Source organism: Camarhynchus parvulus, chromosome 24 (genome assembly GCF_901933205.1).
Source record: "Camarhynchus parvulus chromosome 24, STF_HiC, whole genome shotgun sequence".
NCBI classification, from domain to species: domain Eukaryota; kingdom Metazoa; phylum Chordata; class Aves; order Passeriformes; family Thraupidae; genus Camarhynchus; species Camarhynchus parvulus.
Window position 1 is genome coordinate 2,109,392 of NC_044594.1, and position 23,485 is coordinate 2,132,876.

Genomic DNA, 23,485 nt, shown 5'->3' on the forward strand with positions numbered 1-23,485 from the left:
ATGCCACCTACGTGGTGCAGCCACGGGCTGGGGTTGTTGCTAGGAGAGAGAGAGAGAGAGAGAGGAGAGAGAGAGCACCCCCATGCTCTGACCAAAATAAAAAATAAAGTGTAAACACATGACAATTAAGTCTTAGTGGTATAATAAAATAAACCTCAGGGGCTGGTCCTGCCCTGCCTGGGTGTGCAGAGCAGAGCTGAAGGCAGTGAATGTGTGGAAGCAAAGTGTCCTCAGTTGGTCCCTTCCCCAGTGGATGTGCCCGGCACAGGGGTGCCCCAGTGAGCTGCTCTGTGGCTGGTACCAGCGACAACAACAGCGACAAGAACAAAAAGAGCCAGCCTTTCTCTGAGCCATCACAGGGGGGAAAAGTGTCAGCAATAAATACTCCTTTTCTTTCGTTTAAAAGAACACTCAAACAAAGACAGAGAAATGAAAAGCCAGGCGATAATAAATTGTAGGAGGAAAATGGCAGTTTTGTTTCCCTGCTCTGCTATCAGCCCCTACACCTGGGGTTTGGTCTAGGGTGTTTTTTTCCCTCCTTTCTCCTCATTTTCCTTTTATTGAGTCATTAAAAACTGAGTGTGGTTCTCTCCAGGTGTGCAGCAGGCAATGGGAATGTCACCCAGACCCCACCAAAAAAAAAAAAAAAAGTGATTAGGGGAAAAAAAAAACCCAAAATCCATTCACCTGATAATGGCACCTATGTTTCCATTGCCATAAAATTCTCCTGGCCTCTGTCCTACGGACAGCCCACCTGCCCCCCTCCCAAGGTTAAAAAACAAACAAAGAAGACAACATACAAACAAATTTCCAGTGTTTCAGGGGGGTGGGAGTGGGAGGAGGAAGCCTCGGGGAGGGAAGGGCACTCTGAGACATGAAGACACAAACAGAGTGTAATATACAGGCTGGGCAACAGTCGTTAAAGCAAAGAGTAACACCTAAGCCACCGACCAATACAAACACCACAGAAGGGGACGAAAGTCGTCGAAGAGAGAGAAATTAAAAAGCCAAAAACCAAAACCGAGAGAAAATAATTACCCGACCTCCCGCCCTGCCCTCCCGCACGAGCCCCGCCCCCCTCCCCAAAAAATGATCCGTAAGCAAAGCCACCCTCCCTCCCCGCTGGCCCCCAGCATCCAAAAAGTCTGTGCGGGGCCAGGGCGTGCGCGGGAGGGATGCAGGGGAGGGAGGGCATCGTTGGTGAGCATTTGTGAGTGTGTGTGAGGGTGTGTGAGTGTAGCAGAGGGGCGTGGAGCTACACGTACCACTCCTTTTTGGAAATAAAAGAGCCGTCGTTCTGCGACACCATGTTCTCGGCCAGGTCGAGCTGCTCGGGGTCATACTGGAAGCCGAGTGTCCTCTCGTCGTAAGGTTCAGGGTGGGCCTCGCCCTCGTCCACGGTGAAGTAAGGCCTCTTGGCATCCTCCTCGTAGGCTTTGGGGCCGCCCAGCTTGCGCTCTCCTCCCGCATCCTCATCCTCGTCCTCGTAGGTGCTGCCGCCCAAGGGGCCCGGCTTCTTCTCGTCGTCCGAGTCGTCGGGGTACTGCAGGTTCTGGGCCATGGGGGGGTGGTGCTGTGGGATGCCAGCCTTGCTGTAGCCGTTGCCGTACACGTGCTTCTTTGTGCTGTAGTCACCCTTGAAGGTGTGACGCCGGCGCCGGAGTACCACAAAGAGCACCACGGCCACCAGCAGGACCAGCGAGACGCCTCCCACTATGCCCCCAATCACCGGTGTGGGGATGTTCGGCTGCACCATGGATTTGTGATCATCGATTGGAGACGGGGTGTAGGGAAATTCTGGGTAGGAAAAGACAGATGGAAGGGGGAACAGTGTCAAACCATGCGGAAACGCGCCCTCCCCTCCATGCTCTCATTGCCAGTTTGGGCCGGGGGGGTGAGGGGGTGGGAAGATGAGGGCAAGGAACAGGGAAGGGAAAAACTGGGGAAAGGGGAAGAGGGGTGTCCTCACGGGGTCAGCTCTGCCTCAGCAAGGGGAAGGTGCCGTGCCAAGCTGGCCAAGCCTCATGCAGGAGCCCAGCAGGCTGGAAGCAGTGGTTTACCCTCCCCAGCCCTCCTGGTGGCTCCAGGCGTGCTCAGATCCCACCAGCCCCGAGTCGTGAGTCCGGACGCGCTCCGTTTTACCAGCTGACAGAATTCCAGCTTCCCTGAGAGCGCTCCTGACAGGGAGCAAACCCCAAAGCCCACCCGAGGGTGGGCATAGGCAGGTGCCACCAGCTCTGCAGCCCTCTCCTCACAGCCCAGCCCAGATTAGAACCAAGGCAGCAGCACCTTGTGATCCCCCACCCACAGGTGCCCTGTGGCTGCTCAGAGCCCTGCTGGCTCCTGACCCCTTGTGCTGACCCTGCAGCACGAGGACACAGCCCTCCCACTGCTTCTTCCCCTTCCCTGGCCAGCACAGTGCCACTCCTCCTGCTAATCTTGCTCCTACCCTGACCTATTTAAAAAAAAAATAAATAAAAGGAGGCAGAAGAAAGAGATGATAAAGCAGCTCTCTTCTCTTTCATGCAGTTCAACACCTACACTTTGGCACAGATAAAGTTTGAGGCAGGACTTCAATCAGCCTTCCTGGGCACAGGTACAGCCCCTGGCTGAGCTCAGAGCCTGTTGAACATCCGTGTCCAGCAGGCATTAAACACCACATGCTTGTCTCAGCCCTTCTCCTGCCTCCCAATTCAGGCAGCAGGTGCCCTCTTAATGCCCTGTTTTTGCACATGAGACTCTCCCAGTGCTTTTACCACCTCCAAGGCCTCTCTGCCAACCCTGGAGCCTCCTCCAACCCACCTCCTCCTCTCTGCCAACCCAGACCCAGCCGCAAAGTCAGCATCCCTGAGCACAGCCAGGGTTGTGGGGGGCTCAGAGGCAGCAGATCCCAAAGGGATGAGAGGCAGTGACTGCTGCCCACCCCCCTCCATGTCCCTGCTGGCACAGCTTAGCCCAGCCACTGAGGGAGAAGGGACAAAGGAGCTTCCCCCAAGTGAAGGCACTGCAACAGCTGCAGGTTTTGGACAAGGGCACTGAATTCGAGCAATTGCTGGCCTGAGCCATAAATATTTTAGGGTTTTTTTTGTGCCTGGAAGATGATTAATTCCTGCCTTTCCTGAAACATCAACCCAACAACGGCATCTTGGTTTCTGCAGTGCTGACTTGCCTGGAGCAGAGCCTCCCGAGGCTGAACCCACACAGAGAGCAGCCCACTGGGCAGAGTGGGCTGGGGGACAGATGGAGGGTCCCTGCTGCAGCCAGAATGAGGAGCAGGATGCTGTGCAGGCAGGAGCCAGCATTTTTTCCCAAAGACAGCCTTAGGGAAGCAGCAAGAGCATGTCTTGCAGCACGGAGAGCCGGGGCTGGGCTGTGGAAAGCCAAAGCCACATGTTGCATCAACAGAGGGCCTGTCCCAGCCAGCTGGTTAATGCAGAACCTCTCTGCAGGGACACCAGGGACAGTCACGTCCGTCCCCTCGTGGTCCTGCCTGCTGAGGGCTCAGCTTCAACCACACAACACCCACACTGCTCCCTCTGCCCCTGCCCAAGCCTCCCCCTGGGGCTGCTCCTTGCTGTCCCAGCCTCTGTGGTGCCCAATTCCCAAAGCTGTGCATGGATCAGAGGAGACCTGGAGGCTGAGTGGGAGCAGGGGAAGCCCAGCAAGTCCCCATGGGATCAATCTTTCATTTTCCCAAAGCCTCCTCTCACCCTGCTGTTCCCTACAGCAAGGCTGACTCTGTGTATGGCCTCACAGGCCCCAAAACCCAGCCTAAAAAAACCCAGACGTGGTGTGCAGATCCCCCAAACCACACAGATCCCTCTGCCTCCCAGCTCTGAGAACAGATCTGAGAGGCGAAGGCTGTGCCTGACTTCTGAAGGAGCTTGGCCCACTTTCCTGGCAAAAGCCTCATTGACAGTCCAGGTTGGAAGCATGAAGAAAAAGGGGGGGATGTTTTCCTACCTTTCTCAGCAGATATTTATTTTTCCCCTGCCCTTTGTGCTGCCCACCTCTGATGTAGTACTCGCCACCCCCGTGGCACTGCCAACACTGTGGACATGAGCAGGAACACATCCATCCATCCATCCATCCATCCATCCATCCATCCATCCATCCATCCATCCATCCATCCATCCATCCCTGGTGGATTTCACAAGTTGCTCAGGCAAGGAACTATTTTCTCCCCCCATCCCATCCCCACCCTCCGTTCCCATGCCAGAAGACACAAACCCAGACTGTGGGCTGCAAGAAAGAAAGAAAGAAGGAACACAGGGGGAAGATCAAATCACTCCCTCCTCACCCACAGAGCTTCCTCCCTCCTCATCCTCCCTCCAGCACCGGGCCAAGGGGGGCTCTGGGGGTCAGGGGTGACCCTGGGGTGGGTCAGTGCTGGGGCAGGAGGGGGTCCGGCCCCTCCAGAGCCCGGCACTGCCACTGGATGGCGGCACAGACCCGCGCTGGCTCCGGAGCAGGGTGGGCACTTCCCTGTTCCCGGGAAGGAAGGAGGGGCTGTGCCCTGGGACAAGGTGCCTCGGCATGGCAGGTGGTGAGCGGGGACCAGCGTGTCACCTGTCCCCGCATCCGGATCCGCTGATATCCACCAATCCCACAAACTGGGATCCCACCCCGTTTCAAACAGAGCAGCACCAAGGGGAGAGGGGGAAGTGTGGGAAAAGGAATCCTCTTTTTTTGTGTCCAAAGGGGGGGGCGTGAAATTTCTGGAACCCTGAGCGTGCCCCATGTGAAAAATCCATTAGGAAGAGTCTGGAGAGAATTAAAGCCCCTGTGAAAAGCAGCCTGGAGAAACAGGAGACAGCGGAGCCGAGGGAGGGGGAACAAGCCAGGCTTTAATGCCAGCATGAAAAGCCTCCCCCCTCCGCCACCCCCCAGCCCTTACAAAAAGAGGGAGTGCTGTATGAATAGGAATTAAAGCAGCAACACTATCTGCCCGTGCCCAGCTCTGCCAGCTGTTGCATTCAGCCCAGCTTCCTGTCCCTGTGCCAGCAGCCAGACCTCGGGGACAGCAGCTGGGAGAGCAGGCAGAGGGGCAGGAGATCACCCCGGGCTCAGCCTGGCACGTGGCCCAGCCCACAGGTTCCCTTTGATCCCTTTGCAAGGCTCCAGGCATCTCCTGCCCTCTTCCTGCAGCAGCCCAGGGCTCAGCAGCGAGGCCACAAACTTCCCACCACAAGAGTGGCTTCAAAAGTACAGGTTTGAAAGAATCCCATCTTTCTCTTAATGGCTGTTTTTCAATAAAAATGAGGCGTATGCAAATCATCACACCTGTCCATCAATCCTTTATCTGCTGCTTTTTTGATCCTGCTGGCCAATTTTAGTGCTGTGTGACAGAAGGAGCTGAAATTATCCCTATCAGAAAGCTCCTGGAGACGGCTGGAGTGGGATCCTTGGTAGAGGTGGGAGCCAAACCTCATTAGACATCAGAGAACCCAGAGGGACAGGAGGCAGCTCCCAGGAGCAGGAAGAGCCCAGATCAGAAAAAGGGTATTTTTAGACACCCAGTAATTCTTCTGTGATATGCAGATCCACTGGAAATCAGCTTTCAAAAGCTCTTCTGCTCATCTGCTGGGATATTTTAAAAGACTGCTTCCTGTGGACATGTTTTTCCTTTAAGCCCCATCACCATCCTTTTCCCCTCAATCCTAAGGACCAAGGGAAAAGCCACCACCAGCCCAAATTCTCCCTGTAGCCACAGGTACTGAAGAAAATGTCAAACTCCATGAGGAATTATCTGCTGGACGTGTGTCAGCCCAAGCTCTTCCAGAGGAACACTCTGGATTTCCTTTTACCTTGGGAAACCAAACATCCACACAACGTGAACAGCAGCTCCAGGGAGGAACAGGAACCTGAATTCCAACGTATTCACGGGGCTCCCCAGCTCCCAGATGGCCTCAGCAAACACAGAAATGACCCTGTAGGGTTTGTTCAGGAGTCAGACTGCTGATGGCAAACTTTCCCTGCCGGAACAGCCCACGCCAAATTATCCCAAGTCTTTGCTCGTGTGTTAAGTTATGTACATGAGGGAAGATAAGGAGAAACCTCGGGACAAAGCTGCAATTTGAGAAGCCCAGAGCACTGCTGACCTTCTCCCTCCCCCCTGCACCTCTGCCATGTCCATCTCCAGCTTTCCAAGCTTTCCTCTCCCTCCCAGGGCTTCTTGCAGGGCGGGTGGGGATGGAACAACCACTGGCAGCTAATCCAGCAGTTGAGCAGCTGCCCCCGGCCTTTCAGAGTGTGACAGCTCTTGGGCCAGATGCCAAACGTGTCTTAGGCTTTAATCTCTCTCTCAGGTCACCCATCCCCTGCCAGTCAAGCCCTGCTCCCGTGGGGGCTGCTGGCACAGATGCCACCAGACAGGATGCACAGCCACTCTGGAGGATTAGCATCAGCCAGAGCCCCCCGCCTTGGGGCTCGCTCCTCTTTGGCCCCCCCAGCCCCACATCCTCCCACCTAAATCTGCCTGGCTTTGGGAGCGCCTGCTGCAGGAATTGGCATTTAGGACTTCCCAGAAAGGGCTTTTCCCAGCCTGGTGCTGGGTGGCAGCAGCTCCAGAGAGCCCCAGGGCTGTTTGCAGTGACCTTGCCGGGACGAGAGCGCTGCTGGTGTGTAAATAACTCCCTGCTGGGAGCCAAGCAAGCAGGGGGGGTCAGCAACCCCTGCCAGCTTTTCCTCCCCCCCAGCCTGTAGCACATCCAAGGCCAGGGCTGCAGAGCTGCTGGCACAGGCTCTCCCTGCTCTCCCAGCTCTGTGAGTCTCCTTCAAAGGTCCATTTGCCATTTTTTTTCCTTTCTCCTCGTGCTTCCTCTGGCTGGAGCCAGTGCACAAGTGGGTGAATGTCTCCTGCACAGGGCCAGGGTGTGGACAAGCTCTGCTGCACCCAGAAAAGCCCATGTTCATGAATCCATGGACGTTTCCACATGCAAATGCTTTATTCCTGCCCTGTGCAGAAATTCCCATTTCCCAAAATTCCCCTTTTCATCCCGCCCCGTGCAGCAGGGCATCCCTGTGCACACAGGTCTGGGAAAACCATTTCCAGGGCCAGGCTGAAAACTGGGAGTCTTAGGTGGGAATATCCATGGGCAGGATAAAAATGGGACCACACAGGTGGAAATTTCCATAAGCAGAATAAAAATGGGATCACACAGGTGTGAATGTCCACGGGCAGGACGAAAATGGGATCACACAGGTGAGAATGTCCATTGGGGTCACACACACATGAATGTCCACAGGCAGGATGAAAATGGGATCACACAGGTGTGAATATCCATGGTGTGAATGTCCATTGGGGTCACACACATTTTAATGCCCATGACCAGGATAAAAACAGGATCACACACATAAATATCCATGACCATAGGACCATACAGTGTGAACATCCATGGCCAGGATGCAGATTGGGATCACACAGGTGTGAATATCCATGGCCAGGACACAAATGGGATCACACAGGTGAATATCCATGGCCAGGATGCAGATTGGGATCACACAGGTGAATATCCATGACCAGGATGGGATCACACAGGTGAACATCCATGGCCAGTACATAAATGGGATCACACAGGTGAACATCCATGGCCAGCTCTCTGTGCAGGATCACCACACACGTGCAGTCCATAAGCACAACCTTTTACTCTGTCATTCACTGCCTGTAATAAATAGTTACATGTCACACTACATGGCTTGCCTGAGACTGACAAAGGTCCTGCAAGGCAGGAGAAGCTATTAGGGGAACAGATTGCTGGAATAAAATATTAAATTTCCACTTATCAATCTCTTTAATGCGCCATAACTCTCGGAGAAGCATTCAGCCTTCTCCCTCTGAACAAATTGCCCTCCCCATCAGGGGGCTGGACCAGCCCAGCACTTTCCCTCTCTGGGGCCTGGAGGGAAGATTTTGGGTGGCAAAAGGGGGAGAGAACAGGGAGACAGAAAGGAGTAAAGCTGCTGCAGGCTTTTCTCTGCATCAGCCTTCTGTGTTGTTTTTTTTCCTCCCAAGGCTGGCTGCTCACTAGATTGAACTCCATTTATTGCACGCAGCTCTTGAAAGAGGTTTCGTGGTCCACTGACAATCCCTAAATTGCCTGCAAGACCCAAACAAATGTACCTGTAATAGCTGAGTGAGGAGGGTGAGCCCTCCCCAGCACCGGCCTAATCGCTCCTCAGGGAGAGCTGGATAAACATATTCAGATCCCATGAATTATTAAAGGATTTTTTTTTATTATGTGGTGCAGGCCTGGCCTGTGGGGTTGGCTGTTAATCCCTCCTCACAGGGCAGCTGTAGGTGTGCCCTTCATTCCCTCTCATTTAACCTCAGCCCCACTGCCAGGACCTTTGGGAACCAGCTGGGATTGCAGGCAGGCAGACACCAACACGACCCCAAAAATCCTGCCAGCCCCCACTTCCTCTGTGCTGGTGGAGCCTGAGAAGGATGATCTTCTCCAGTCCTTTGTAAAAGCACCAGGAAAAGAGACAATTCCAAATTCCAGGGGGGGAATCTACAGCCCCTCGTGTCTGCAGGAGCCTGTGCAGGTGAGGTGGTGCAGCCACCTTCAGTGTCACTGTGGTGCTCAGACACATCAAAAATGGGCAGGAAACACAAAAAGAGGGCTGTGCCTGCTGTCCTGATGCCCCAAATGACATGGGGTGGCTGGACAGGCAGGATGACAGCAAGAAATGCACACAGAGGCTGTGGAGGGATGGAAAGTGAGAGCCTGTCACTCTCTAAGTCTCCTTCAGCCCCTCTTCCACCTCCTTCTCTGTGTCTGAGGGCTGACCTTGGAGGTTTTTAAGCTCTGCTCACTGTTTCAAACGTGCCCCAAGGTTGTGGACACTGTGTGGGATGGATCTCTGCTGCCAAAGGGAGTCAGCTCAGCCTGTACCAGGCACTGCCCCAGGAACACTGAGGTGACAACTCCCCAGCAGCTGATTTTGGCCATGACCTTGCCCTGGTTTTGGGTGCTTGGGCAGGGCTGGGCACAAAGGGCTTTGTTCTTGCAGTGCCTTTCCCTGGCACAAGAAACAGCCCCCAGAGAAATGGCTGTAGCAGGCAGGGATCCAGGACAGGAGGTGTGAATGAAAGGCCTGCTCCAGTGATAACGATCATAAACAAATACCGGGTAATTAGCATCTAATTAGCACATCCCATCCATTGACCTCCAAGCACTTGGATAGAGGAAGCTTAGCCCGGTTTGCCCAAGTTAGAGAGGGGAGCTGAGGGTGCCAAACACGGAGTTATTGCTAATTTTAGCTGCCCCAGACTCGGCTCTGTGCTTGCTCAGCATTTACCAGCAGAGAAAGCTGGTGCAGGGGTTTCATCACCCTCAGGTCAGACAACTCCCAAGGACTGGGGTGGCAGGAGAGGCTCGGACTGCCTTGGGCTGGACAGAGCAAGAGGTAACAGCCCTGGGAGCCTGTTCAGTGTTCCCCGTGCCTTGGAAGCCCCCAGCGCACCTCATTCACCTCACTGCCCACCCTGTCCGGGCTGTTTGCAGCCCAGAGCTCACTGCAGTGTGGCTGTGCCCCACCTCATTGCTCCAAGAGGCACTTCCAGCCCTCCTGAGACACTGCCTGATAACCCAAATGGCTCCTTTTACCCCAAAGGAATGGGATAATTGTCCCTTTCCTGCTCTCAAAGCACTCACAGCCATTTTTCCCCCTTGGTGATGTCTCACAATGTCACTCTGACTTTCAGAAATCAGGTTACTGCCATATGTTATTTCTTCTGTTGAAGCTATTTCTTGACATGACTTTCTCTCCCTGACACTACCTCAGCTTGCCCACATGTCTTTCCCTCCCTCCTGTGGCCACAGTGCTTTGCAGGACCTCAGATCCCTTCTGTCTCCTGCGGCATCACAGCATCACTTCCCACTGCCTGCAGCCTGGGATGCTGCTCCTCCCTGGAGCCCAAAGCTCCTCCAGCATGCACAGGGGTCCCTGGCAGGCAGGTGAGTGAGCGAGTTCACAGAGCAGCACTGCAAGGAGCTCAAATGAAGAATCATGAGAATTGCCCAACACCAGGAACACCAAACACCATCATGGACAAGTGACTCATCCATCTCCTGCCTTTCTGGCAGTCCACATCCTCACCCTGCCCCTTGTTCTGATCAATATCTCCCTGACGTGCCTCTGCTGTTAACATGTACAACAATCTCTCTGAATCCAAAGCAGAACACAAGGGGGGAACAAACTGAATTGGTGTGAGAAGGAAAAAAGAACACGAGAGGAGAGGAGAAAATCCACAGCAAACCAGTGCAACACCAGCACAAAGCCAAGAACTCCACTGCCCCATTTCCCTCAGGAGATTCCCACCCTGAAGGGAGACAGTGTGACTGAGGAGATGGAACTGTGTTACACACACATTTTATGAAAAATCTTTTCTTTAGGATTTTTTTCCTCCTGAGAAGCTGAAAGGCCTCAGGAACAAATGTAAACAATGGTTATCTGTTGCTGTGGAATGCAACAGGTGGATCTGTGATTGGTCTCATGTGGTTGTTTCTAATTAATGGCCAATCACAGCACAGCTGGCTCAGACTCTCTGTCCAAGATACAAACCTTTGTTATCATTTCATTCCTTTTCTATTCTTAGCTAGCCTTCTGATGAAATCCTTTCTTCTATTCTTTTAGTATAGTTTTAATATAACATATATCATAAAATAATAAATCAAGCCTTCTGAAACATGGAGTCAGATCCTCGTCTCTTCCCTCATCCTCAGACCCCTGCGAACACCATCACAGAACTGCTCACACCTTTGTGGCCCTCCCCACCTTTTTTTTCCATGCTACAGAGCAGCCCAGGTGCTGTCCTACCTGTGACATTGACCTCCACCAGGCCCGAGCGTGTCCCGATGGCGTTGGTGGCCTCGCAGACGTAGGTGCCAGCCACGCTGTAGGACACGGGTCCTTTGAAGTAGATGGTGTTGTTCTGGATTTCCACACTCCCTGGCAGGGTCCCGTTTGGCCTGGGGGGAATAGAGACAATGTTTGACCCCACAGGTGACACCCAGAGGTGACAGCAACATTCTGGGTCTGTGCTTGCCCATGGGCAGGTGTGGAAGCTGGAGGTGCTGGCTGGAAAATCCCCATTAATGTAGGCAGGAAAGGGACACAACCTGAGCTCGTTTTAAGCCCAATTTCCTGCTCATTTAACTCTCCTGATCAGCCAGGGTTAATTTCAAGCACAGCAGTGTTGATTTGGAGACCTGCCCGTGTCACAAAGTGTGAAACTGGAATAATGCAAAACTAAACCCGGAGATACAAAAAATAAATTGACAAAGGCAGATGAAAAAATTAAAAAAAAAAAAAAAGCCCTGCGTGTTAGGAAAAGACACACATGGCCTGGTTATTCTTAATTACTGAAGCAAAGTAAAGTAATTATTCCTCTTAGGCAATTAAAAATTACTCAAGTAATTCCTTCCCCTCCTCCCAACCCAAATGTGCACATATTGTCAGCAATTTATAAGAAACAAAAGGGAATAACAGGGGTATAATTAGGATTGTAAAGCAGTGCCTAAATGCATGTATTCTGCACGTCTACATATACACATATGTACAGAAAACACCGTTTTTCCAGCTGCATCAAGCCAACAATCCCAAAGCTGATGGAAAAACCTTAACCATGGTCCTATAGAGCCCTGAACCTACAAAAACAAGAGCACAGGGTGCTCAAAGGGGTGGTGTGGGATCGCTGCCTCCTCTGACAGCTCCCCTGACTGCTGCTCATCACCACCCAAATGGGAGGAGAGGAAAAGCACTCCAGGCACAGAAATTGCCTCAAGTAGCATCACTTCTGCCTTGGGTGCGTTTTTGCCTCTGAGGCTTCCCTGGAAATGTTGTGAGGAACCCAGAGAGCCCCTCAGAGTTTTAAATCAGACTGGCAGAACCAACAGATGGAGAGAGCTGGGGATGGAGAACTAGGAAAAAAGGCAAGAAAAACAATCCTCTTCAGACTTTCACTTTGAACAGTTTGATCTGGGAAGGGGAACGAGAGAGAATGTGCTCCTTGCAAAGCCATGTTGAGAGCCTCTCTCCTGATGACAAATGCCAGCTGAAAAGAAGAAAGGATCCATTTGATCTTCCTCTTTTAAAGCTACATGAGTGCTTACAGAGAAGAAAGAGCAGCAGGAGAACCACATCAGGTTGTATCAATTCCCACCTGACTGCCCAGACACCCCTCACTCACTTTTCAAGTCCCTTTAAGTGTGTTCAGCCACAAGCTGGAAACCTGAGGACAAGGAATTGTTGCTGTTTAATGCCAGTCACGTGAGGAGCTGATTCCAGGGGAAGGTTGTTCACACACACACAAATTTTGTGTTATTTGTGCCTTTTCAAAGCAGGGAAAATCCTGGGTTCTTTCCCAGCTCTGCTCCTGAGGCACTTGGTGGTTCTGGGCACGTGAATCACTTTGTCACATCTCAGCTGCCTCACGTCACCAGGGCAGGATATGATCCCAGGGAGGTGAGAAGGGGGAGTTTTCCCTGGATATTGAGGCTGCACTGAGCTGGCAGCCACCTCCACCACAGGCACAGGCTGTACCTTGGGGTGACACCGCTGACACTAATGGGACTGGGCCCCAAGTGACCATAGGGTGAGTGAGGTGTCTGCAGAGACTCCTTGTCCCTGCTGGGAGGTGACATTTGCTGCTGGCAGCGGGGCTCTGGGGACACTTACAGCTTCCACTCGTAGGTGTGAGCTGGGGGGTTGGCATCAGATTTGCAGATCAGCTTCACATCTTTGCGGTTCAGGAACCAGTTGCCATCAAAGCCCTCGATGGTGACTTCTGGCTCATCTGCAGGCGTGGGGGGAAAGGGAGGAGAGCAGGAGGGGAAAAGGAGAGAGGAAAGGGTTGTGGGAAAGGAAAGGGGAGGAAATGAGATGGGAAGAGATGAGGGGCACGGGTGGGAAAAGGAGAGAGATTAAAAGGAGAGGAAAGGATTGTGGGAAAGGGGAGAAAATGAAATAGGGAGAGGCGAGAAGGCAGGAGTGGGGGAAGGAAAGATTTCAAGGAGGGAAAGATGATGGAACAAGGAATGTGGGAAAGGAAAGGGAGAAAATGAAATAGGAAGAGATGAGGGGGAAGGAGTGGGAGAAGGAGAGAGAACACGAAGGAAAGATGATGGGACAAGGAATGTGAGGGAGTGCAGAAGAGAGAGAGAAGGGGAGCAAAAGGGACACAGCAGAAGCAGAGGAAGAAGGTAAGAAAAAGAGAAAACCCACAATTACTCCAAAGGATGCTTTCAGTTCTCACTCCCAAAACCACAACCACAGCCCCTCCACCAGCCCAACCCAAACCCCTCTTTCTCCAGAGCCCATCCCCTGGCCAGCCCCGAGCAGGGGGAGCCCTCCCAGCTGTGCCAGGCCCCTTACACTGCACGTTGAGGGTGATGCTGTCGGTGAACCTCTCCAGCTGGTAGTTGACCACGCACATGAGCTGCTGGCGGTGCGCCTCGCGGCTCGGCACCAGGCGGTACCGGCTGATCACCGTGATGGTGCCGTTGCTGTTCCGGATCTCCTGGAACTCCGCCTCCCCCTTCAGCTTCGTGTCCCAGGTGACGGTGCTGGGGGTTTCCCGTTGGAGGAGGTGCAGGTGGCTACCAAGATCTTTTCTGTCCTGCCAGACTTGGCGATTAGCGGCCTCTTGGTGCCCTCCATCCAGTTTGTGGGCTTGGCTGTAGGGGAGTGCAGAAAGGAGGAGGAGGAGTGTCACAGACATGTTTTATGAAAAATCTTTTCTTCAGGATTTTTCCTCTTGAGAAGCTGAGAAGCTTCAGAAACAAAATGTAAACAATGGTTATCTGCTGCTGTGGAATGCAACAGGTGGATCTGTGATTGGTCTCATGTGGCTGTTTCTAATTAATGGCCAATCACAGTCAGCTAGCTCGGACTCTCTGTCTGAGCCACTTTTGTTATCATTCTTTCTTTTTCTATTCTTAGCTAGCCTTCTGATGAAATCCTTTCTTTTATTCTTTTAGTGTATCTTTAATATAATATATATCATAAAATAATCAATCAGCCTTCTGAAACATGGAGTCAGATCCTTGTCTCTTCCCTCATCCTCAGACCCCTGCGAACACGGTCACAGAGGAGGAGGAGAAAAGGGTGCAAAGGGATGGTTAGAAAAGCAGTGCTGCTGTTTGCTACAACCCCAGAGCCATCTAATACCACTGAGGCTGTGACAGGGCTTGTGGTGAGTCCAGAGTGTGCAAATTGCCAACAATAATTCCCATGTAATAATTGCTTTATGGCAGTGCCTATGCACCTTGCACCATCTACCTGCATCGTTTATGGGGAAACAATGGTGGAGGTGCCCTAAATGCACAGATATATGGAAAGTCAACCCTTTCCTCCCAGAGGTTTTCATCCCTGTGTTAGAAAGGAACTGAAATTGGAGAGAAAACAACTTATGTAGACCTTGGGTGGGGTCTGTTCGCTCACAGCCCTGAGCTCCAGGGACAAACTCTGCTTGAGTTTAGGATCAATCTGCTGTTTCTTCTCTCTTGACAGCCCCAGCTCATTAAAACTCACCACTCCCACGGGGACCTGGTCACTGTTCCTGCACCTACATTAGGAGTGTAGGTGGAGGGAAAAGGGGAACTGAGGCCTGGAAAAAGAAGAGGTGTGACAGCTCAGCTGTCTCAGAACCACCTGCTTGGTTCTCCCTGCTCTTCACCTCTTCCCAGTCAACTTAAAATCCATCCCAGCTACAATTCACACCCCAAATTCGCCCTGAGCTCCCAGGATGTGAATCTCAGCTTCCTCCAGCTCTGTTGGACTGGAGGTTCACCCTGCAGAGCCTGCCCAGAGCCTTACCCAGCACGGTGAGGTTCAGCTGCCCTTCCCGGTTGCCGGTTGGGAAGGTGGCAAACTCACAGATGTAAACGCCCTCATCGTCCAGCTCCAGCCGGGACAGCTGGATGGTGCCATCCTTGAAGGAAGGGTTGCGGAAAGTCACCCTCTCCTTGTAGGGGGACAGGATGGACACGCCCATGGCGGGGTTGTAGATGGCCACATTCTGCTTGGTGCCATTGCTGGCCTTCTGCCACGTCACCTGCGTGATCTTCACGGTGGGCAGCGGGTTGGTGAAGCTGCAGTGCAGCACCACGTCCGTGCCGATGAACCCCGAGACGGTGTCATTGACCAAGACACTCTGAGCTTGCAGCCCTGCAATGAAATGGCAACTTGTGAGCATTTGGGGACCTCCCAGAAGCACTGTGGTTATTGGCATCAGGCTCAGGAATTCCTCTGTTTATTCCACTTGTTTCACTGAATTCACAGAATGACCAGGTTGGATGAGACCTTCGAGATCATCAAGTCCAAGCCAGCCCCAACTCCTCAACTCAACCCTGGCACCCAGTGCCACATCCAGGCTTTGTTAAACACACCCAGGGATGGTGACTCCACCACCTCCCTGGGCAGAACATTCCAGAATTTTATCACCCTTTCTGGAAAACACTTTTTCCTAATATCCATCCTAAATTTCCCTTGGCACAGATTGAAGCTGCATCCTCTGGTTCTGCCTGGAGAAAGAGCCCAACTCCAGCTGAGCACAGCCACCTTTCAGGAGCTGTAGAGAGTGATAAGGTGACCCCTGAGTCTCCTTTTCTTCAGGCTAAACAACCCCAGCTTCCTCAGTCATTCCTCACAGGGCTTGTGTTTCTTATTGATATGGCTGATACAAGAGCAATTTGTGGCTACAGGCACCTTCTGCATCCACCTGCAGCCTCATTCTTGGTCATAAACACCTTCCTCCCACTATGGCCAGCCTAGGGCTCATCATCATCATCACCCGAAGGCACAAGGCTTGATCAATAACACCTTCCTCCCACTATGGCCAGCCTAGGGCTCATCATCATCATCACCCAAAGGCACAGGGCTGGATCAATAACACCTTCCTCCCTTTTGTCTTCAGCTTGGGGTGACACTGAGTCAGTTGTGGTAAATATGCAGGGCATGTGTGTCTGCAGGCATGTGAAAGCCCTGATGTTTATCAGCACAGCACATCCCAACATATGCTAACACACACTCAGACATCCATTTAATCCCATTGGAGCTGCAGCAGTAATTAAAGGAGCTGCAAAGACTCAGCCCTCATTTCAGGGCAGCAATAATTCCCATATGAGAACATCTTTAAGACACTGCCTCTACACCTTGCATGATCTCCCTGTATCATCCAGATCATTTCTGTGGCCTTTTTATAACCCCAGAAGTGTCTGAATTTAGGAACCTTCCACCCTGATTCTGTGGAAGGTGCTGGTGAAAGGTGGGAGCTGCTGTCCATGACAGCTCTTCTGTCTCAGTTGATTCCTCCCCTGACAGATGGAGGAAAGCATCTCCCACCAGACTGACCCTGAAATTCATCTTTGCTGCCACTGTGTCTTTTCCTAATCTGTGTGTTTAGAGATAATGCTCTGGTAATTATACAGCTGGTATTTGTATGATAAATACAACAGGGAGGCAAGGTGGGAAGAACGAGAAAAGCGAGTTTTGCTCCCAGCTTCTGGGAGAATCTGCAATTGGATGGATTCTGGGAGCTGGGCAGGAAAGGAAAGAAAGGGATAATAAAAAAAAGAAAGATAGAGAACTCTTTCATGTTCTGCACAGAGAGTGAGGAACATGAAAGAGTAATGGAACAGAGAGAGGGGCTGGGGAAAGAAAAATGCAGAGCAAGAGAAACAAGACAGCACCTCCTAAGAGAAATGTCACCCTGCTCTGTTCTTCCAGGGATGAATGGCTCCCTGTCCAAGGCTAAAATAAACTCCTCAGTGTTGATCCCCGTGGCAGATGTGCCCTGGGACCTCTCCAAGAGTCTCCTTCCTGCAGTTTCACAGACACACACACACACACGAGTGCAGGCAGACAAAACTCTTCTCCACCCACACTCCACGTTGCCCCCTCATTCCCTGCCTGCTGTTCCCAGCCTTATCCTAATCCCCAATTCTCATCCACGCCTCTTCTTTCTCCCTTCTCCTTCCTGTGACCCTGAGGACAAGCCCCAACAACCCAGCCTGGCCACGAGACGCCACCAGCTGACCACAGCCATCAGCAGTTCCGACCGAAACTCGGCCTCCAGAGCTTTGTGTGGACTTGCCCCCTGCTCCCCGAGCCAAGCCCCACACCCCAGCACTGCAGCTGGGTGATCAGGAATGTTCTCCAGAGCTTCTTACAGCCACAGCAAAGCGCTGGTGCCCTCAAGTGCCTGCACACACAAAGCCACCGTGTCCTCTGGGGCGGGCAGGGTGCACCCTTCCCCTCCCAGCACAGCCAGGGCCAGCTTCCCCACAGTTTTCCCTCCACAAAGCAGAAGGTAGGATGTCCCCACTCTGAGGAATCTTTCTCCAGAGGGGAAACATGGTCCCCACTCATCTGGACCATGTTTCCCCTCTGGAGAAGGATGTCCCAGCGGCAGGACACAGTGCAGGACATTGCCACCAGCGTCCACAACATCCTCCCTGCTGAAACGAGGGCACAGGCTGGGTTTAGACCAGGCCACGCTGAGATCTGGGGAAGAACGGGTGCACAGGGGAGGGGGAGATGTCTCCACCATGCTGTGCAGCATATGCTGCTCCTTCCACCCCGGAGGTGAGCGAGCCTTGCCCACACCCGCGGAGGTGAGGAACAGCTTTGCCAAGCAGTCTGGCTCGGAAGGCTCCAGAGCCTCCCAGAGCGTGTGGGAGCTTGCTGGGGAGCACTTCAATCACGTAGCCAGGGCCTTGGGAACGGCCCAGCCCGGGTGGGTGTGCTCAGCACTCCCTCAGCTCCCAGGGCCGGGGGAGCGCGGAGTCATCAGCGCCTCTTCCACCGCGGGCCGGTGCCCCCAGCGGGGCCTGCCTGGGGCTGGGGCGCTGCCACAGCGGGCTCTGCTCCCCACAGGAGCTGGCTCTGCTCCCCACAGGAGCGGGCTCTGCTCCCCACAGGAGCTGGCTCTGCTCCCCACAGGAGCTGGCTCTGCTCCCCACAGGAGCGGGCTCTGCTCCCCACAGGAGCGGACTCCTCCCCCACAGGCGGCTCTGCTCCCCACACTTGCACAGATGGCTCTGCTCCCAGGAGCGGCTCTGCTCCCCAAGGGCTCTGCTCCCCACAGGAGCGGGCTCTGCTCCCCACAGGAGCGGGCTCTGCTCCCCACAAGCTCCCTGACCCCCCACGGGGCCCGGCGGGGCGCTTTGAGCCGGCCTTTCCACACCCCAACAAAGCGGCCCAGCGCAGGAAGTCAAGGCTCAGCGTCTCCTCTGGTGCCCGGGAGCAGCAGAGGAGCCAAACTGCACACAGGAGAGGGTGGAAGGCCACCAGATTCTCCTCAGAGTCACCCCGGCAGGGCTGGCAGTCCCTTGCGGCATGAGCACTGCCAGGCTGAAGGCCGTCACTGATGTGCCTCTCGAATGGAGATAAAGTCATTCAACCTGCAGGGAATGTGATGGATAGCACAGGGGAGGTCAGTCCAGTCCCTCACTCCATCCATCATTACTGTGCCTTTCCTTTATGTTTTGATTTCCTTGCAAATTAATGAACTGGCCCTTTTAAAAATCAAGTTATTTATCTTGACCTTGAGCAGCAGCAACAATTCACAGTTCTGCCCTCCCCCTGCCACGGGACCTATGCATCAAAACAGGCTGGGCTCAGACATGAACTGGAGAAAAAGTGGATTTTGGAGATGATAAACCTGATTCTGAACCCACAATGGTCCTGCAGAACCCTCCTGTGCCCAGGTGTGAAGAGCCAGACTTTTGGCCAGGGGAAAAGCTGGTGCCAGTTGAGTGAGGACAGCTTGCCAACAGCCAAATGCTGCCAAAGCTGGGATTCAGGCCCTTACACGCAGCAGCCTTGACAAAAACACATTCCAAACTTTCTCAGGGCTCCAGGGGAAAAGGGAAAACAAAAAAAATAACACCCGGCAGAACAAAATAACAAAACAAAACAAACAAAAAAACACCCTGAAAAACCCCAAACACAGCACGGAAATTGCGTTTCCTTTCCAGGTGACTGAACAGCTCTTTTGCAAGACAGGAAAAACTCTCTCTGTTCCACTCACCCAAGCCTTAAATCAGGAAAACAATGCACCCATTCTGCTCCTGGAGCACCCACACCTCAATGCAGCGATGAGGAAAGGGGACAGATGGGGGAAAGGGGTTTGGGAGGCTGCTGGATCAGCTTCCCATCCTAAATCAGAAGCCAGACGGCAAACTTGGCTGCTCTGGAGAGTGCTCGTTTGCAAGGTGACTGAGCTGGGCTGGCGGGCCTTCCCTCGCCCCGTTACACACTCAATAATTCATCAGGGCAAATGCATAGATAATTGATGGCAATGAGCACGCACGGCCGGCAGAGGAGGAGAAAATAAAATCACTAATCAGCCACTGGAGAGGTTTGAACATATTCAGCTGGATGTGTGTGTGTGTGTGTGTGAAGTGCTGGGATTGGCCGCGTTTCTCCTTTGCTGAACGATCCATGCGCTTGGTAAGGCAGGGAGAAAGCTTGGGATGAATCCTGCCATTTTCACACCGCAGATCTCCCAGTGCCCACCAATCCATGCTGACACCTCCCAGGGGCAGCCAGCACCCGAGCAAGGATTAGCTGGATGGGTTGCAGCTTGTCCACTTGCATTTTATTCATTAGTTTTGCGGTGTTATTTTTTGTCGCGGACCAAAAAGGGCCCAGCCGTGTGCCAAAGACATGTTGGTGCCAAGACCTCATTAGTGCAGACCTCGGAGATCCTACTCCTCCACCTTGGCCTCTGAAGTGGTTTGTGTTGATGCCTTTCCCCACGATCCCAAGCCCAGATATTCACTGAGGCCTCGGGGGCTCCGTGCACAGCTCGGGGTGCCTGAGGCACACGGGCTGGGAAGGGAGGGCTGCACTCCCTGTCAGGGAGCACTGGGGACACAGCAGAAGTGGCAGGTGGTGGCTCTTGGAGCTGGAAACCCTCTCTCTAAAAGCTCAGGAGGTGCTGTCCCACACTTGCAAATCAGGTTCTTGCTCCCCCATACAGAAAGCTCTGGAAATGATCTCCAGGCTCTGGGTGAGCTCTGTCACAACCTCGCTCAATGCCTCTTTGTTAAGAGCCATGTGAACTGCACTCTGCTTTGCACAACCTTGCCTCTGCTGAGCTTCTCACCGATTTCTCTCTCTCCTGTTCCCTGATACTCATCTCCCCCCCAGGGCACTGAAACAGCCCTTGGCAGAGTGTGATGAGCCACCCTTTGGTGTGGCAATATCATGACTGGTGCAGATGTCACAAAGCTCCTGATTCTTAGTCACAGCAGCTGGGATCTTACAGAAGGACAAATCAATGCATCACACTTCAACCTGCACAAAGTCTCACAAAAGGACCTGATTTTGGGACAGCTCCATGGCCATGGCAGTGATGTCCCACCCTGTATCTCTCACAGACACTGCAAATTTTCCAGGAAGGAAAAGTGGGATGGAACAGGAGCCCAAAACTTTCCACTCGGTGGCACTTAAAAATTTCTCTGCTGGTGTTTCTGAACTCGTCTTTCTGAAGGAAAACAGTCTGAAATGCAGTTCGTGTGGGGCAGAGCCTCCAGCAGCCCAGAGGAACATCCCAGGTGTGTCAGGCAGGGAGGGAAACATGGGAAAAAATATCCTAAATCCCAGCAGGGGAGTTTCAGGTGGCAAGAAGCAAAGGTGTGAGGTGGCACTTGGCCAAGAGGTTGGGGTTAGTACCTCTGCTCTTGCCAGGGAGCCTTTGCATTGATTTCCAGGCATTTAAATCAGGATTCTGCTGCTCTTCCAGGAGCACAGGGCCTGCCTGGCCCTGCTGGGAGCCCGCTGCAATGAAGGAATGGGCTCCAGTGAGTCAGTGGGCTCCAGTGGGTCACCCCAGGCCCTTCCTGTGGCAGCAGACTTTCACTGGAGGTCTCTCTGTCTCACACTGTTTCACTCCTGCAGAGCCTGAGCACCACAGGGACTGTAAAACTTGAGTTTCCATCACAAGGGGATGGGGGAGCCTTAGAAGGAAGATGAGAGAGATGTGGCAAGATTATAGCTCCAGGTGACATGGCTGCACATGAAAGGCCTGAGATAACAATGGGATGGGGTGGGGGCACCCCAAGAGAGAAACTGCACGCCCAGGCATCCCTTCCCCCTTCCCAGTGGGAGCTGGGAGAGATTTATGGGAGCTGTCGGGAAATGGCAGCGTTGTACAATGGCCTGCCTGGCCCTCAGCCAAATAAATCCCTCCCAAACCAGAAAGGACTGGGCTGGCCTTTGGCTTGCAAAAGAGAAACATGGGGTCCTCTCATCGAGGTCACTGGTTCAGACCCAGATCCAGCCCATGGCAGAGATGATTTTATCCCAGGACCGGTCAATGGCTTGTATCGAGTGAGGTCTCGAGCCAGGCCATCATTGGCAGCCTTTGGGATAAAGCCTTCTCCTGCCTGGGCAGGATTTCCTCTCTGGATAAATGGAGCACAAAGCAGCCTCAGGAGCCCCTTGAATGAAAGCTCTTCCCCAAATGGCCTCATCCATCGATGCTCCACTTATAATCTGGTCACTGAGCCACTGCTGGCACTCACACACAGGCCCCAAGCAAGAGTGAGGCCATGCTTGTCCCAGTTCTCCTCATAGAAAGAGATGGAAGAAAAGCAGAGGCCAGGGTGGGATGGGCCATAGATTGAAGAGACAGGGATGACCACCAGACTAGACCACGAGTTTTCCAACTTTGCAAACACCCCCAGCGCAAAGCAGCCTCAGGACACCCTGGAATGAAAGCTCTTCCCCAAAGGGCCTCATCCATCGATGCTCCACTTATTCCCTGTTACACTTCGGGAGATCTGGTCACTGAGCCACCACTGGGATTCACACACAGGCCCCAAGCAAGAGCGAGGCCTCTGGGTGCTTGTCCCAGTGCTCCTAGAAAGAGATGGAAGAAAAACAGAGGCCAGGGTGGGATGGGCCACAGATTGAAGAGACAGGGATGACCACCAGATTAGACCATGAGTTTTCCAACTTTGCAAACACCCCCAGCTGCATCCAGCCAGGAAAAGGGCTGCAAAGCAGGGGAGTGGGATGGGAACAGCAGCCTGCCTCTGCTCCCAGCTCTCCCTCCCTGCCGTTCCTTCCCTGCCTTTCTCACAGCTGCTTTGCTTCACCCCCCAAGTCACGGGGAGGGGAACATGCCCCATGGCAAAAGCAGGGAGGCTGGCAGAGCAGGGCTCCTGCAGAAAGAGCTGACACAGCACTGGGAAAGGCCTTCCTGCAATAAAGCTCCCAAAGCCTGTGCTCAGCAACAAAGCACAAAGGCTCCGTCCGCGCCACACAGCGCCCGGCCCGCCCCAGCGCGCCCGGCTCATCCAGCTGCCAGCTCCCACACACCTGAGCACACACACACAGCCTGCTGTGCCCCACTGCTGCCCACTTGGCTCACTTCCCCTCTCCTGTGGGCTGGATGTGGCTCCAGCTCCTTCCTCAGCTCTTTTCCTGCTCTGTGCTCTTGCTCACACCTGTCCAGAGCACGGTTTCACAACTCCAGTCTCCTTTGTCCTGCAATTTCCACGTCACACCTCCTTCCCTCCCCACTGCCTGCGTCCAGGATTGCCTCACCAGCTGGTCAGTGCTTGTGCCTTTCTTTGATTTGCCCTCCTTCCATTGTAGCCTTAAAAAATCTTCCCATCCCTCTTGTGTCTCCACCACCACATCCCAGCCCAGTTGCTCATCCCTGCTCATCCCCAGCCACTATTCCATCAGTGGACATGTCCACGATGAAATTCTGCACTAGGAAAAGCAGGCAGCTGGCCAGGCAAAGACAAAGAACCAAAAACCCAAGACTCCTCTCTGGAATTATTTCGCTGCCTGCCAGCAAGGAAAAAACCAAAGTGTTTTTGCTTACCAATTCTAACCTGTAAGCAAAAGAAAGAGGACCACAAGCAGAGCCAATGCTTATTTGGTGGTTGGGTGGGGAAGAAAAGCTGGAAAATCAAGTGTAGAGGAAGGGAAAGAAGCTGGAGCTTTGAGAAGAGGGAAGCTAATTAAGCTGAGACTGTCCTGAGACCTTATCTTGATGGGCTGAGTCTCCAAATGCACACGAGTGTTTTCTCTGCTCTGCCTCTTTCTTGGACTTCCTTGTTGCCTTGGATATTGTTCAAGGAGCTCTGGTCCAGTGCTAAATCTCAAGTTCTCCAGGTGCTAAGGAGGAGAGATTTAATGAGGAGCTGTGAAGAGGGGATCAAGATAGTAACCCATGGAGAGCCTCATTTCCGAAAGGAGGGAACTTGAGACTGAAGAGATTCAATAAAAACAAAAATAAACTCGATGGCACAGAAAAGGGAGAGAACATCAGATCTTTCCTCTCCTCGCTGGTCTGTGGAGCTGGAGCAGGAAATGGGGGAGCTCTCAGGGCTGGAGCAGCGAGTGACTCACTCGCCTCCACAATGGGAACGGGACAAAGCCGAAACTCTGCTGACTCAGGCGTGACTTCAGCGCCAGGGTTAATAACTGGCAGCCTCCCCTGGCTGCCCCAGCA

General features: G+C 53.1%; 1 protein-coding gene across 1 annotated transcript in view; it reads right to left on the reverse strand.

Annotated features, from left to right (window-relative positions):
* Window positions 1-1,210: 1,210 nt before the first annotated feature.
* Window positions 1,211-23,485, reverse strand: part of LOC115912995 (nectin-1-like) — a 60,201-nt gene continuing 37,926 nt past the window's right edge. Inside the window, 6 exon segments of the mRNA XM_030964819.1 lie at window positions 1,211-1,797; window positions 10,825-10,976; window positions 12,685-12,802; window positions 13,381-13,569; window positions 13,572-13,682; window positions 14,824-15,174. Of these exon segments, the coding sequence (XP_030820679.1) occupies window positions 1,256-1,797; window positions 10,825-10,976; window positions 12,685-12,802; window positions 13,381-13,569; window positions 13,572-13,682; window positions 14,824-15,174 (1,463 nt within the window). The 3' untranslated portion in view covers window positions 1,211-1,255.